The 16,339-nt window shown below is 39.0% G+C and overlaps 1 protein-coding gene and 1 long non-coding RNA gene across 10 annotated transcripts in view; one reads left to right on the top strand and one right to left on the bottom strand.

Annotated features, from left to right (window-relative positions):
• Positions 1–498: 498 nt before the first annotated feature.
• The window catches only part of LOC140848200 (uncharacterized), a 32,061-nt gene continuing 16,220 nt past the window's right edge, over positions 499–16,339 (bottom strand). For 3 of the 9 annotated variants that reach the window (XR_012128753.1, XR_012128761.1, XR_012128759.1), the window contains 4 exons: positions 8,406–8,501; positions 3,486–3,594; positions 1,647–2,403; positions 499–1,471 (listed from right to left, as the gene is read on the bottom strand). This is a non-coding gene — a long non-coding RNA (uncharacterized lncRNA). The remainder of the gene's footprint in view (positions 1,472–1,646; positions 2,404–3,485; positions 3,595–8,405; positions 8,502–16,339) is intronic. The other 6 variants (XR_012128758.1, XR_012128756.1, XR_012128755.1 and 3 more) reach the window with 6 other exon arrangements.
• Positions 11,238–11,611, top strand: LOC108406971 (large ribosomal subunit protein eL34-like). Its single transcript, XM_037003754.2, has one exon. The coding sequence runs from the start codon at positions 11,238–11,240 to the stop codon at positions 11,574–11,576; it is 339 nt and encodes a 112-aa protein (XP_036859649.1). The 3' UTR covers positions 11,577–11,611.

The following is a 16,339-nucleotide window of genomic DNA, read 5'->3' as shown; positions in this document are numbered from 1 at the left end:
AGCAAATACATCCTGGTAAGTTGTGTGAGTGAAAATTTTAATTATAAAAATATCTGTGGTATGATTCTATTTACATAAAACTGTCTGCCTTTGTGTGTCTGTGTGTTCTTGTATGTAAACAGAGTAAACTTAAAGGATACATTCCAAAATGTTGATAACAGTTCTCTCTTCTTAGGAGGTTTGGGTGTTCTTCTATTCTTTCTTAAGCTTTTCTATATGGATTCAATTTTTAAATGTTCCCAAAGTGTATTTAAAATCATAAAAATAATACAATTGCTTTTATTTTGGAAAAAAAATATTGAAACTATTAGCTATCACTATCACCTTCTCTCCCACTTAGAACTTCATCTCAGTGAAAGCAAAAAGTGTACTAATTAAGAATAACAGCCTGTTTTCCAGAGATTAGATCTGCCTACAATTTCCACACTAGGAATGGTATCATTACCCAGGCACTGTTCAATGAAAACAATGATGAGGATTTAAAAGTACATTGGAAGTTAATTTATTCTTTGATGAGTGTTCAGGTCAGGCTCCCACATTCATATGGGAAAGTGGGTCTGACAGGGAGAATACATAGTAGTCCATTTCAGTAAGAACTTCAAGTTTATTAACTTCTTGTTGCAGAACTGAAATTCCCAAGGTGATCAAGGTTTTCAATCTCTGCTCAGATTTTCAGCTCATGTGGGTAGACATTTTGGCATCATTAAGTCACTGACTGTCAGATAAAGGAAAAATAAAAGAAGCTCTAAACTGTATCTGTCAACACCCCCCAAAACTATCTCAGGCAAGATATTGTGAGATAACTTTCCCTTATTTTAAGCCTCTCTCATTTGTTTAGTAGTTTTGTTAAATAAGAATTTAGTAAAAGGCAGAACCAAAATACATTGTCAACTTTCCTGTCTAAAAAACTGACACAAGGGCCAGAATTTAGTAACTAAGATCCAAAGAATGGGAGGATGACAGTAAACAGGAAGTGGATAACTATAAAGTTGTGATGAACTTCTTAAATCATCAGGAAGTACTATGAATGAAGTGTGAGTTTAGGTCTAACCCATTGCTTGTACATATTAGATGCTCAATAAAAGTTTGCTGAATGATTAAATGTTATGTGTAATTCAGAAGAAATTAGCCATGTGGCTATAATAAATACATCCTGAAACCTCAGCAGTTCAATAAAGATTCATTTGTCTCTCAAGTCATGGTTCAAGGTGGTTGGGTGACAATTCTGGAAAGCTGCAATCTAAGTGTCGACACAGGGACTCAGAATTCTTCCATATTGCAGCTCATCACGTATAATATGTAGCCTCCAAGATTGACACAGAAGAAGAGAGGTTGGGAAATCAAAAGCAGGGTTGTATGGATAGACCAGAATTGGTATAATGTCATTTATACTTGTATTCCTCCAGCTAGAACTCAGCCATGTTTTCATCTTGCTACAAGGAAGGCTGTGAAATGTAGTCTTTCTGTGAGCCTAGGAAGATAAAATGGATTTGTGAGCATGCTGTATGATGACATTTTTTATGTCAACTACTGTGATGATAATCTTTCTAGAACATTTTATATACGACCTCACTTTCCTAAAGACAATAAACATTACACTGTTTTTTTGTATGTGTTCCAGGTTCATAATTGCAAGCATTACTCACTGTTCTGGGCTAATACATAAACCTGGAAATAATGTTCTTTTCTTCCATTCTGAGTGCTCCCACTATGAGTCATCCACATTCATACTTAATAATGTCTCATTCATTCAGCTTTGACCCCCTCCTCCACCAGTCACCCAATCCAGGTGCTTGCCCACAGACTCTGAAAAGATCTCTCTGACTTCATTATGACCTCATCAACAACTAATTCATTCCCTACACTGCCTCCAGATGAATCTTCCTAGAGCATGCTTAAACCACTACTGAAACAACAAACCTTTATTATTCTAAGGTACAATTTTTTTTCTTTCCAGTTGCCATCTCAGCAACAGAGTCAGCCCAAACTCCTTAGCCTCTATGAGTGGAGGTAGCTATGCAACTCTGTGATCTCCTTTTTAAATTAATATTTCATTCATCCAATTGCATTGCATTCCCTCTGCCATGACATTGCTCATTTCATTCCTCCTGAGACACCTTTGTCATCTTCTGTAGTTGTCTATCTCCCATATCTCCGTTAGCATTCTAACATTTGGTTCCATTCTCATTTTCCATGTTAGTTAGGTAATACAAGCTTCTGTGACAGAAAAGCACCAATACTTAATGACTTAGCACAATCAAACTATTTTGTGCTCTCATAAAGTCCAAACTGGGTGTTCCTGATTGTCAGGAGGCTCTCCTCCTAGTGATGATTCAGGAACAAAGGAACCCGGCTTCTTCAATCGGATGCTCTGCCTTCTGTAACACTTGGCCTCCAATGTTGCTGCAGCAGAGGGAGAAAGTGCATGAAGGATAATGTATCGGAGGCTTTTATGAACTAGAGCTGAAAATGGCACACATCGTGGCTGTTATTATTCCATTGGCTAGCGCTCATTTACATGGCCATGCCTAAAATTGCTAGAGAGGTTGTGGGCCCAGTAATAAGAGCAAATGGGTTTGACAGATAGCTATCTGTATCTGTTGAACTTGCTTGTGACTAATTTCCTGACAAATCCAATTCTCAGTAATTCCTCTTCCTCTGAATTTTTCTTTTAATTTCTAGTATCATCTAGGCTGTGGTATCAGAAAGTAAATATAACTTGGGTGAGGTTTTTCTCTCTTATTTCCTCTCTACATCTGCTAAATTTTAGGGCAGAATCTACCCTCAGTATTTTTTAGTATCCCCTACTATTCAAACAGTGCCTAGCACACTAGAGAGTTCAATAAATGCTGAATGATGAGAATGACAGTAAGGCCCTTCGGCGCTACTGAGCATACAAGGTTACTTCCCTGTGCTCTATATGGGCACAGCCTGCTATGGGCAGGGAGTGCTTGGTCCGCACTTAAGGTTTTTCTTTCTCTTGCTCATAGTCAGACTTTTAGCCCCTGGTTTTCGTTGCCTCCAGCATGTTCGCCTCTTCTAGGTAGCACTCCTTTCTCATAATTTACTGCCTCTAATCTGCTACACAGTGTTTTTAAAATCTCAGCAATGAGAACCTTTCCACATATAAAATCATCTGTGGAATGCCAGCAAGGGGGGAAAATAACAGCTGTTCATGTTGTGGCAGGTGGGGGCACTGGCTCTATAGCTGCTGCCTGTCCCGAGGATTCTCAGGACACACCCGTCCCCTTCATCCTCTCCTCTCCTTGTCTCAACATTCCTATTTGTTCACTGAAAAGCATTTCACTAGGCAAAGTTGCTCAGGACCTCTTATTAATGGCACAAAACCTATTAATTTTGTCAGCAACTCACCCTTATCCTATCCCAACAAGCAAAGGAAAGGGTGACAAAGAGGGAACAGGAGAGGAAAAGAATTTTGAAAGCTTTGGTGAATAATAGAGCTGAGAGTTGTCACAGAGACTTACCAAACTTTTCAATAAAATTCCTTGTTTCCCCCATGGAAATTCTCTATCCAAGTAGCTCCCAAAGCCTCTTTGGCATTAAATGCCACATGAAGACAAAGACGTATACCTGCTTTAAAGTGTCATCATAGAGAAATAATATGACTAATTATAAATGTTCATTCAAACAGTCTTCAATAGAAACACAAACATCTCTTTCAAAAATAAAATTAGAATGATGAGTCATTTTTTTAGCAAAAATGATATTTTACACATTAAAGGGTATAAAATAATTCAATTACTTCTAAGAACATTAAGATCTGTGGGTTCAGTGAAAAGTTCTATGTACCAAATCAATACTAGTGTATATATTAATGTTGATATTATTTGTTATTCTTAATTAATGCTTCCTTGAGCCACCATTTTATTGTCACCTTTGATTAAAGTACCTTGAATTAAATGTTAACTGAATAGAGTTTGAAACAAAGTTTCTTTAAGCCAGACTGAGCCCTAGAGACATAGAAAGATTACAAAAATGCTCAATAAAACCAAAATTCACCTTCAGAAGATCAATGTGAATATAAGGAAAGGCTGTATTTGGGGGCGAAAGGATGGACTGTCCTCTGGGCTCCATGCTGTGTGCCATTGGCTCACAGTCAAAGCACACTGCATTGCACGTTATTAAACTTTCACTGCAAAGATAAAAAGAGCTAAAAGGACCTAGAAAATAACAGAAATTGTTCAAATGTATGTAATGGAAAAGGCAACTGAACTATGCATTCAGAGATCTGAGTTCTGTCGCCTTCGTTAACATCCATGTGACCGTGGGCAAACTGCTTATCGCCAAAGACTTCATTTTCTCCAGCAGTTAAATGACGGTTTGAACCGTCTATGATACTCTGTGCTAAACACAAAATAAGGAAGGGCAACAATATCCTTTCTAATTAAAAAAAAAAAAGAAAAAGGAAAAACCACCAAGAAACCAATGTACCTCTTTAAAAACACCTCCTATTGCAGTAATGAGACTGGGCAGTGCAGCACATTACTGGCAAAGGTGATTGTAAGGGTTTCTAGGGCTGCTGAAACAAAGCACCACAAACTTGGTGGCTTAAAACAACAGAACTTTTATTCTCTCACATTTCTAGAGGCTAGAAGTCCAGAATCAAGGTATCGGCAGAGCTATGCCCCCTCTGAGACTCTGGACAGAATCCTCCTCTGCCTCTTCGTGGCCACTGGTGGTGGCTGTCAGCTGGCAGCATCACTCGGCTTGCATCACCCTGATCGCGTCCTCTCAGGTCACTACCCTTCTCCCTGTGCATCTCTCTCCACATCATCTTCCCTCAGCTTACAAGGATGCCAGTCGTGTTAGATTAAGGGGCCACCTACCCTAGTATGATTTCATTTAACTTAACTCATTACCTCTGCAATGATCCTATTTCCAAATAAGGTCTCATTCTTAGGTACGGAGTTAGTACTCCAACTCATCTTTTGGGGGGACATAATTCTTAACAGTGATGATGGCGAAAATAAATAGTCAGAGAAGCTTGATAGGTTTAAAAGAAAAACAATGTCATTTGCAATTCAGGCCACATATAGGACAAGGTATGCATAATGAATCTCTTCCCCCTAAACCATGGCTTCTTTGCTGGAGTATCTGATGGCAAAGGAAAGACTCATCCAGTACAGAGAAAACACAACCTGAGGTGGCAAAAGTGGCTCGAAAAGCCCCTGGTGCCGGTAGGAGTACATCAAGTAGCCAGGATTCTGCACAGCACAGACATGCATTCAAAGCCAGTGCCTCCCAGGGTCTGTCCTGAAGGTGAACGCCATGAAGAGCCACTAAAACCAACCTTGCCATTCTGACTCAGGAACATTAAAAAATGCTTGCATTTTCCTCTCAAACTTCAACAAATGAGCAGGAAATATAGACGATAAATTGATAAACCTGGAAAATCTTGTCACTCCAGATAGCTATCAAAGACACTGCAGTCATGCTAAGAAGACTCAGGAGTGACTATGAAGGCACTTTCCCGGGCTGCAGATGAGGGAAATCTGTGCACCAGTAAGAATAATTAGAGCAATGGCTTAAAACACATGGAATTCATTGAAACCCTGAGTTCCCAATAATACTTAAGGGGGAAAAAGCCCTTATTGGTCCCCTTGAGGGATGATAGGAAACCAAATAATTATTTTGAAAATGTGTAAATAAAAGGTGAGGCTCAAGTATTGATTCTGCCTTTACTATTTAAACTACACCACTGTTTAACCAAATAACTATGCAACCCTTCATGGACTAAAGGATGCCAAGAGATACTACAATAAGGACTCTGCTAAAGCAATATTTCTATATATCAATAAATTATACACGTTCAATGTGCCCTACTACCCAAATATAAGGGAATACCAAGACATTAAGAATGCAAATGAGATGTAAACATTTCATTGACCAAATGCAGCTAAATGATTGAATGTGTGTTTTTCTCTGCACATGGCTCTGAATGAGCAACCATGTGACAAACTGTGAGCCACAAACTACTAGATACACAACATAACTGTGAAAATGTGTTCCTGATACCCAAATGAAAATAATTGACCAATACTTCCAGTTTAAGAAGAGATTCACACACACACACACACACTCTCACACATACACACACACTTAACCTCTTGTACTTTCTGAAACCCCACTGAAAAAAATAATGCAATAGTAGCTTCAAAGTGGGTGGTGGTGGGAGGGCAATTAAATTCTAGGACACTATACAAATTACACAAATCTCTGAAAGACATTAAGCAGAGGAAGGGGAGTTAGGAGGGTATCATCAGAGCCTACGGTGGACCACAGCCAAGGGGTGTAAAATCATCAAACGCAGCAGGCAGTTTAATAAGAACAGGGAGACCACCACCTCACTCCCCTGAAGTTAAGCCTGTCAAAGTAAATGCCCCACCTATTTACCAGGAGATACCAGTCAGGATCCCCACTGCAGCGTGGGACCCTCATACCACAGCAGAGAAAACTGCTCTATCCACATACTCGTCAATCACTGATGGAATGAGAAAAAGAGGTTTAAGAACATTATCTACAGTGAAAAAGGTAGCCAATAAGAGAACTAGATAATGTAACTAAGGGAGAAGAGAGGTTGTGACCAAGGAAAATGAACAAGCTAGGTAGAGGGACCTGGAGAATAAAATTGAGAGAAAATGATTCCTGTTCAGGAACCCCAAGTATTTCAACAAAGCTAGTTTTAGAATATAAAGAAGGGATTAATGAGATGATGAGTGTAGAGAAGAAAGTAGAGGCCAGAGCATTGCATCATACTAAGGAGAGTTTGAGCTTCATCCTGAAAGTTCCAAGGACATTTAAATACAGTACATCATGGTCTCATTTGCTTTCTAGAAACATGACTCTGCCTTTTGTATGGAGATTTCTGGGAACAAAGCTGGAGACAGAGAAACCACTTAGGTGGCTGCTGGAATCATCCAGGAGCAAAAGATAATCAATTGCTAAACTAAGAAAGTGACAGAGGGCCTGAAAAAATGCTTTCCAAACTTCAGCATGCATACAAATCACCTGGAGGGCTTGTTAAAACACTGGGCCCTGTGTGCCTAAAGGTTTCTTATTCAGTATGTCTGAAGTGGGACTCAAGAATGTGCATTTCTAACCAATCTCCAGTTAATGCTAAAGTTGCTGGTCCAGGGAGCACACTTTGAGAACCACTAGGCTGAAGGAACAAAAAAAAAAAGGTATTTGAGAGTATATAAGAAATGGGATAAATAATACTTGTTGACTGATTGGATAAAGACACTGAAAAGAAGGGAGGAGTTGTGGTTCCTTGAAACCCGTACCTCGGACAACCAGGAGTCCCAGGTGTCAGTCATCAAGGTGGGGAATCCTGAGAAAGGACATGTTTGATGAGGACAGGGAAGCGGTAAATATGAAGAGGTCCACACACTTATCAAACCTGTATTCATGATGAACATCCCAATGGGATTATGAACAGGCAATTCATCTACCATTCTAGACATGAAAAGGGAGATATGAGCTAGAAATATACATTTAAGAATTATAAGCTTGTAATGATAACAAAAGCTATGAGAATGAACATGATTCCCCAAGGGTCAGGGAACACTGTGAGAAGAGGACAAAATCTTGAGGAACACAGAATGCAAGAAGAAAAGGCACTGCCACCACTAAGTCAATTGAGAAAGACAAAGAGGTAGAAGATATTCCACTGCTACATTGTTTATAATAGCAGGGGCTTAAAAATTTTTAAATACCTATTGATATGAGACTAGTTAAATAAATCATAACACTCTCTAGAGTATAACTCTTTGCAGCTACTAAAAAATGCAACTACTAATAGAAAAGATGTCCTAAATATAAAGTAAAGTGATAAAAAGCAAGGTGCCAAATAGTGTGTTCAATGTGCTATGTCATTTATATGCAAAGGGAGGATACATATATGTACATGCTATGCACAAAATGTCTCTGGAAAGATACACAAGAAATTTGTAAACTCAGGAGCAACATAGCAGGGAACCTAGCAAGTAAGAGACAGAAGATCCAAGGCAGAATTTCAAACCAAAGGTCAAGATGTCCCCTTTCATCCACCAGACACAGACCTAGTGTAAAGATGGAGGCATCAGATCTTGATTTTTAAATATTTAAATCACAAAAATAGTTCTCTTTATTCTGATTCTATGATCACCCAAAAACATTCTGAAACTTTCCCCATAGAAAGAGAATTCACTCTGCATACTGCCCACTTGACAATCATATTTTCATGGCAGATTAATCATTGGCATTCTACTATGGCTTTAAACATCTATCTCTTGCAAGTTCTGTGAATTTAGGCAATATCCCTGGGTTCTATCAATTCTAGGAGGTCACACAGAGATTTTGAGACTACACAGCTAAGGACTAAATTCTGTACTTGAATAACTTACCCAAGGTAAATTCTACCTTGTTAGGTTTCTGGACAGCCAATCAGCTAGTCTCTTCTGGCAACACTCCAACAGCACCATGATATAAAACTCAAGTTTCTAGAGGAGACAAGAGTTGTTTATAATACTTCTCACCTTACCTTTATGACACACATTTCTTTGACTAATGACAAATTAACCCATCTATCCATGAATTCCATAGAACTGAAACTGCCACCCTCTCCCAGCTGCATCCACTCCCCTCCCCAAAGTTAACCAGTATTGTTCCATCAAAATATTTCTTCCTACCATAAACAAATATTATATCATAAAAGTAGATATACACTTGCCAAGATCTACCACTAAACCACAAACCTTCTGAGGAAAAGATCTTTTAACACACTCATTGGATTGAATTCCCTGCTAATATATTACCTAGTCAGATAAGATAATTACTTATGCCACTTAAATCCAGGTGCCTTACAGAATTCTCTTTCATGTGTGACCTCTAATCTTTAAGGGAGATATTTTTGCTCATGGGCCCTTGACACCCTTCATATGTAATCAGAAATGAAGCCACTCAGCCTACTTATAAAATGTGCTCAGGTAATACACTATTATCTAGCAAGGTCTGAATGTGGGCTTTCTATTCAGTTACTGGAGAATCTCAACATACATGATACATAGATTGACATTTATCTGTTGGTATATGATATGTTGATAATTAGAGTTTTATTTTTAAATACACTACACTAAAATGATGCCAAACAAGATGTACTTTTCTCTGACCCTGCAGAGGGGTGTTTGCAAGCATAGTGCAGGGACTCCAAGTACATGGAGAGCAGATAAGGTGGCCGAGCACACCAGGCTTAGCACCTCCACTGCTGAAATCCACACAAGCAGCAAATAGCTCTGCTTTTTCTGTTTCATGTGATAGTTTCATATACGATTTCATTTTTAAAAGGTTTCCACTAGCTTTTTTTTTGTTTGAAAAGTCAGTTGTTTAAAAAGGACTAGTAATCTTACAGTGCCTCAGATCATTGTTATTATTATAAAGATTCCTGCCCTGTGTCAGCACAGAAGTAACAGGTAATGGAGCGATGGAGTAACTAGCATGTTAAATAATAGAACGTTTGTTGAAAACACATTGCATACAATGTGATTCTTTTTAGCAGTTAAAAACTCCACTTCCTTTCACTTTCTTTCATAGCAGTTACTTCCTATTCCAGGTCATTTCTGTTACTCTCAGGTCTTCTAACTAATACCAGTGTACAAGTAATGTTCGCAGTACTCCTTGTAGAACACAAAACCTACAAAGATCCCTTCGACCATCTAAACTCTTTAAAGAGGTAATCCCCCACGGAGAACTCAGACCAGAGTACTCTCTGTTGCATATTCAAAGCCACTTCTCTTTTGCCAGGAAATAGTCCCAATATGGAAACTCTAGATCTGGACATCTAGATCTAGTATTAAAATATATACTTTTTTCCATTTTATCTTATTCAGGTAGAACTTCTAACTTCAGAGAACTAACTGCAAACCTTAAGAGGTAAAAAACTACTTTTTATATATGAAAAGAAGTCCAATCACTTCTCACTGGAGAAGAAAAAAATGTCAGCACACAAACCTGGAAAATGAGGGGAGCCTTAAATTGGAAAGAGATGACAGTGAAATATGGAAGGAGGCAGAGGACATCTAAGAAATCAGACCAACTGTATCTTAGTTACCAAGTTTCCAAAATTAATCTAGACTCATTTTTCTGAACTCATCCTCAGAGGGATTTTATCTCTGCTCACCCTTATTTTAACTTGTTTAGGATATTATTTTCAGAACATATCAGTCTCATCTGATAAATTATATTTTAACCAAGTCATTATACCCTGTTGGAAATTATTTGCTATTCTACTTAAGCCACATTCAAATAATTGCCAGTATTATTTAATGCACTGTAAATATTTCAGATCAAAACCTAAGCAAATAATCCTTATCCAGCCAGGAAGACAGCACCGTCACTCAGCCATGCTGTGCATATGTCAAATACCATGATAGAGTAATAATGGCCTATTCATCAGAGCACAGAGCAAATGGTCCCACCACCTGCTTCATATCAACATTTATATTCTGATAAACTGTTTAAAGAGATGCAATGTCACTACCATCCTACACCAGTTTGAGCTTTCAGAATGAAAGACACTGGGTCAGTTATTATCTATGCCCATAGAGTATTGACAGTCATAGATCTCACCAATCTGAATCTAAAGCTAAGCACTTAAACAAATCTCTGGCTCTCAGCCTTAAAATATTCAATCTGTTTTTTTTTAAATCTTTGCATATTTTTTCAGATTCCTCAGTACACATGTCATAGCAAAAATCACACTGGGCTAAAATTGATTGATAGTTAACATTTAATGATTGAGTGACCACTTTGTACAAAGTTCTGGGTTTCAACAGCAATCAAAAGAAACACCATCTCAGCCATCATATTGTTTAAGGTATAAAGTCAGGGCTCCAGTCTCAAATGTACCATAAACTTAAAGTTAGTTCCATTATCTTGGACAAGTCACTTAATCTCTCAGCCTCTTTTTTCTCATCTGTAAAACACAGAAGTTGGACTAGATCCTTTCCAGCACTAAAATCCTGTGACTTATTCATGCTGCTGTTGCTGCTGGGTTTTCCACCACAGGAAGCAGATGCAAGTACTCATCACCCAAACAGCAACTGGACAGTGTAAAATTTGCTGACTGTGACTTACTATGAGCACCAGGCCAACTATGTCCAGTTTTAACCTTCAGAGTTTCACTTAAGATAAGATTTTGGGTCTTTACTCTTTGGGAACGGTATCAAAAGGGATTCAGAATGGCTTGGCATTTGACGTATCACCATAGGCTGTCAGACAGTAGAGCCTCTAACAAAACTGGGCTGTCCCAAGCTCCTGGTAATAGAATTGTTTACCTTTACACTACGAAGGTTGGGAAAGCACCAAATCCCATGTGTGGCATGCACGCAGGTCAACTTGGAGGAGTTTGTGCTGGAAGACCTAAAGTTCTGAGGTTGTCCAAAACAAAAAAACACATCAGCAGGGCAGATGGTGCTTCCAGGGGTGCTATCTGTGTCCATCACAGGATCAAGCGTGCTTTCCTCACTGAGGAGCAGAAAATTATTGTGAAAGTATTGAAGGCACAGTCAGGAAGCTAAATAAAAAATGAAGTTTTTTTTAAGTAATAAAAAGAGAAAAGATGTTGGGTCCTTAAAAACATCCTTAAGACACACAGTATAACAACACTTAAGACCTTCCTTTTAGAAGTTGAGAAAATGCAATAGAGAACACTAATAATGTGTAGTTGTGAAAGACTAATTCGTGTCTTCAGCTATGAACATGAATGCACAGTGCCCCTCCATCTGTATAATCTACTCTGTCTACATATCTGTGCTGCTACTGATGCATCAAAAGATCCATTGAGCATAGACTTGCAAAAGGATATAAATTTATTCCCTGCATGATGCCTTGATGTTTTAATGATTATTTATATATATTCAACATTATGTAATTGCTGGGACTGAGAATTTTAAATTAGGAGCTACAATCTGAAGTCTAAAGTTTGGGGATCTGCTTCAAAGTCATAGAATTCCAAATCTAGAGGAGATTCACGCTTAATTCCCTCACTTTTGAAGTCCTATACATATACACACACATATACATACATATGTAACCAAAAGAATTAACCAAATTTCCCAATACCCAAAGCTAGCACTTGACAGTGAGGACTTGAACCCAGGCCTTCTGGCTCTTTTCCCTACAGGAAATGATTGCCCTCAATATATGCAGATGACAAGAACATCTCCAAAATTCTTTCTTGTCTAAATTTCTAGGCTCCCTGGAGGTGATTAAAATCCAGATGGCTCACTAAACACAAGTAGGTCTTCCCCTTTCTGGGTGGAACTGAGAAGAGCACTGTATCAATCGGAGTTCTTAGTTGCAAACAACAAAAGACTTTGACTGATTTAAGAAGGAAAAGAATTGTTTTAAAGATTTCTGGGTAGTTTCTGGAATCACCAAAAAATACAGAGAAATAGGCTAGTAAAAGAGACAGGAACTCAGGAAGCTGGGCTGCAGCCAGGCTCAAAACAAAATTGACCAGATTGGTGGGTTCACCACCATGGCCGCCACTGCACGCTGGACCCTGCATGTTTCCACAGACCCTGCTTCCTCCCTCTAGAATAGACTGCTACTAGCCTTGGTTATTGGCTTCAGGATTCAAAGAATGTTTGAGGTGAAGCCCTGCACCTAAGCCCTCACTGCAAGGCAGGCAGGCATCTGGCCTCTTCAGCTTGTACCATGGAAGGTAAAGTCTGCCACAGAATGTCCCCAAGTGAGTGGAAATGATCACTATACAATATTCAAACTAATCTCAAGAATTTAATAATAGCGTAGAAGACAATTTTAGCATGATACCTATACTACATCCAGAAGGATCACATTAAAATGTATGTGCTATTACTTTTGGGTATTGGAAAATGAGTAATTCTGAAAAAAATATATGTTTAGATAGAGCTTTAAACTTTTCTATCACTTATATGCACTTCAATGTATGATATATGTAATAATTTTTACCAAAATAATAATGGAATGAAGTGTTTTCTAATTCTGCTGGTAATTTTATATGATTCTAGAAAGTTTAATGACATATGATGCTTTCTAAGAAAACATACATAGTGTTTCATGACATTCACACACAAAAAAAATCCCTTTTAAATGCTAATTCTATTTTTGTAGTTGTTTTATAAACTTAAAGATTTGCATTTCTCCACAAATAATTTCCTTAAAGACTGTAATCTATTAGAGAATTTGGGCACAGTTCTGATTCAGAGAGGGCTTAACCTGTCAAAACACCCTGTATTTTCCTCTTTACAATTCATACATTTTCATTCCTGGAACACTTTATTGCTGCCAGTTTCAGGAGCCTATAACTTTCCACTGCTCTTGCTCCTGGAGCGTTAATTTGTACACTTGAATTTATTGGAACTCTTTCCTTCTTTTCCCCAAATACCAAGCCCTCTACCCCTTAATTTTGTTAGTTGATTCCATGCCCAGTCACTATTTATAACTGGAGATAATCCCAGATTTGGACAGCTGGTCTGGTTCTGAGATCTGTGATCCTATCTAGTTTTACCACAGATGACCCTAGGCCGCAAACATATTAAGGGCATGTATAGGAAATAAGAAGTTTAATAAGCATGTACACATGCATGCCACCATGGATCCTATCCTGTAAAGTTTGGGTACCATGCTTTAAGCAAGAGGGGACTTACAGTACAGTCAAGAGTACCTCTGGCATTTTTTATGCAGGGATGTAGGCTCCAGGGAGGTACGCTGTGGGCAGACCATGCTATTCCCTCCTGTTTCTTTCACCTGAAACATCCTCCCTGAACCTCTCCATCAGTCTAAAGCCCACACATTGCTCAAAAGAACAGTTCAAATTTTACCTTTATTCCTGAGAGATGTACAGATATAGCAAAAAGTGAAAATGGGGGATGCAAATCTTAAAGACAGACATAAATAATAATCATAGGTACCAAGTACCAGACTTCCTCCTCACATCACATCAACCACATAAGCATGGATGGGTTATATCTACTGTGTTCCAGACACTGTGAGCATTAAAGTAAATATAACATAGTCTCTGCCTTAGAGAATTTTCAGCCTGAAAGTATCAATACAGGTTTCCATTGCCATCTAAAAGCAAAGCATTCCTATGAAAACTTTTGTAAGCCAAAATGGCATAAAGTGAAGAAGCAATTACCATTAATTTATATGAGAAAATTTTTTGAGCATTCCCAAGCCCAAAAAATAATCTCTCTTACACTTTTCTGATGTCTTTAGAACACATCTTGCTAACATATGCACAAAATAAATCAAGATAAATCACAGAAGCTCAGGGACACAGTTCACAGCTATGGCATCTAGGTGCTGAGATGTGAGTGCAGCTCCCACGGAAGGAGCCTAGTGGGGACACTCTCACTGCCTGGGGTGCATGCTGCGTCTAGAATGGCTGGCCACAAAATAGACACTGAATGCCATTTTCACTTTTCACCTCTTTTTGTAGAAGTGAAAATCCTCTTTGGATTTCTCTGAGTTAGGGAAAACAGGTACCTACTTAGGTCTTTCAAAAAGCTGGCATAACAGGAACTTTTGGAAAGCAGGGGATACTGGTATGTACAAAAATAATTCAACACAAGGGGCTAAATGCAGAGATAAAGAGAAAGGTGCCTAAAAAAAGAACCTATTACAGGCTGGATATGGGCAAAGGCTTCCGCAAGGAAGCCCATTGTACAAATAAGGAAACTGAGGTTCACAGAGGTTAAACGTTCACCATCACAAACTAGTAAATGGAGCAGCCAGAAATCAGACACAGCAGGTCCCTCTGAGCCCAACATTCCACTCTTTCATGGTTAACATTTCATGGTTAACATGAATATGTTAACCATGGGAAGTTAACATATTCAACTGTATGCTCCCAACACCAGGTGTATTAGTTTCTTAGGGCTGCTGTAACAAATTATCACAAACTTGGTGGCTAATAACAATAAAATTTTAATCTCTCACAGTTTCTGGAGACCAGACATCTGAAAACAAGGTCAGCAGGGCTGGTTTCCTCTGGAGGCTTACAGGGAGGATGTGTTCCGTGCATCCCTCCCAGCCTGTGGTAGGTACCAGCCATTTTGCTACCCCTTGGCTTGTAGATGCTTCATTCTAATCTCTGCTTCCACCTTCATGCAGCCTTCTCCTTCGTTTTTCTCCTTTGTGTCTGTGTGTCTGAAATCCTCCCCCTCTCCTTCCTCTTACAAGAACACCAGTCAATGATTTAGTACCCACCCCACCTAAGTCCAAGATTATCTTGTCTTAAAAACCTTAACTATATCTGCAAAGACCCTGTTTCCCAAAAAGGTCACATTCACATGTACCTGGGTTTGGGAATTCTACTTACTCTTTGGGGAGACAGTATTCAATCCACTACAGAGAGAGCATGGTTTACAAGCCTGTTCTCTTTTATTTCTGAGTTAAAGTCCTCAAATTCACCCAGGGCTTTGTGGAGAACTCCTGGCATGCACACAGCCTTGGGCAGGCAGGCCTCTTGGGGACCACAGGGGTAGTGGGAGCTCACCAGGCCCCATGTGGCTATTGCACTGCCTTCACTCCCCTGCTAAATTTCTCGTTAGTTTATTGGTTCTTGCTTATATCAACTGGGAGCACAACTTCAAGCCAGCTGCTTCATTAACCTCTCTGTTTATTTGCTGACTACTACTGACAATAGCTGAGGGTGTAGGGTTCTCCACTTCCCTCTCCAAATCAGGTCAGTCCCTCCAGAAGCTAAGCACCTCTTTTTCACGGCCTGCCCCACCCTGGCCAAATTATCACCAGCTGGACATAAGGGAGTAGAATGGGAGCAGCCCCGGTTCATGCAGCACAGACTCTCACTGCTTGTCCCTGAGTTTCAGTAGTTCTTGTTAAATAAACTCATATCACTTTGTTGTACGCCTCTAGTCAATTTCCATTTCTGAAATGGTTGTTCTCATCTTACTGTCCAGTTTTACTATTGTTTTGTGGGAAAAGGGATTTGCAACACTCCTCACTTTGCCTTTCTGAAAGTCTCATCCCTAGTCTCCAGCTATTAACCAAAAAAAGAGCCATCGTCACACTGCAACTTGTTGAGTATGTAAGTGAAAGAAGGCAAAGAGTCTCCAGAAATGCTCACTCTGCACACTGGGGATGGGACTGGATGGAGCAGGAACTGACAATTTAGTTTCTTTTTCCCTTCAAGCATATTATTTATTGTCTGCATTTCTCATTATCTCAATAGTAAAAGAAAAAAGAATTGCCTAAGCCTGTATTTTACAGAATAAAGGAAGAGTTCAAAATCTAAATAAAATAATCCATCCATCAAGATGCAAATTGCTAC

The sequence above is a fragment of the Manis javanica genome, chromosome 3 (assembly GCF_040802235.1).
Source record: "Manis javanica isolate MJ-LG chromosome 3, MJ_LKY, whole genome shotgun sequence".
Classification (NCBI taxonomy): Eukaryota; Metazoa; Chordata; class Mammalia; order Pholidota; family Manidae; genus Manis; species Manis javanica.
Note: the sequence above shows the minus strand (reverse complement) of the source record. Positions and strands in the feature narration are given on the sequence as shown.

Bases quoted from the DNA above. Each gene is read 5' to 3' on its own strand.
- LOC108406971 (XM_037003754.2), top strand. From the start codon at position 11,238: ATGGCTTGGCATTTGACGTATCACCATAGGCTGTCAGACAGTAGAGCC.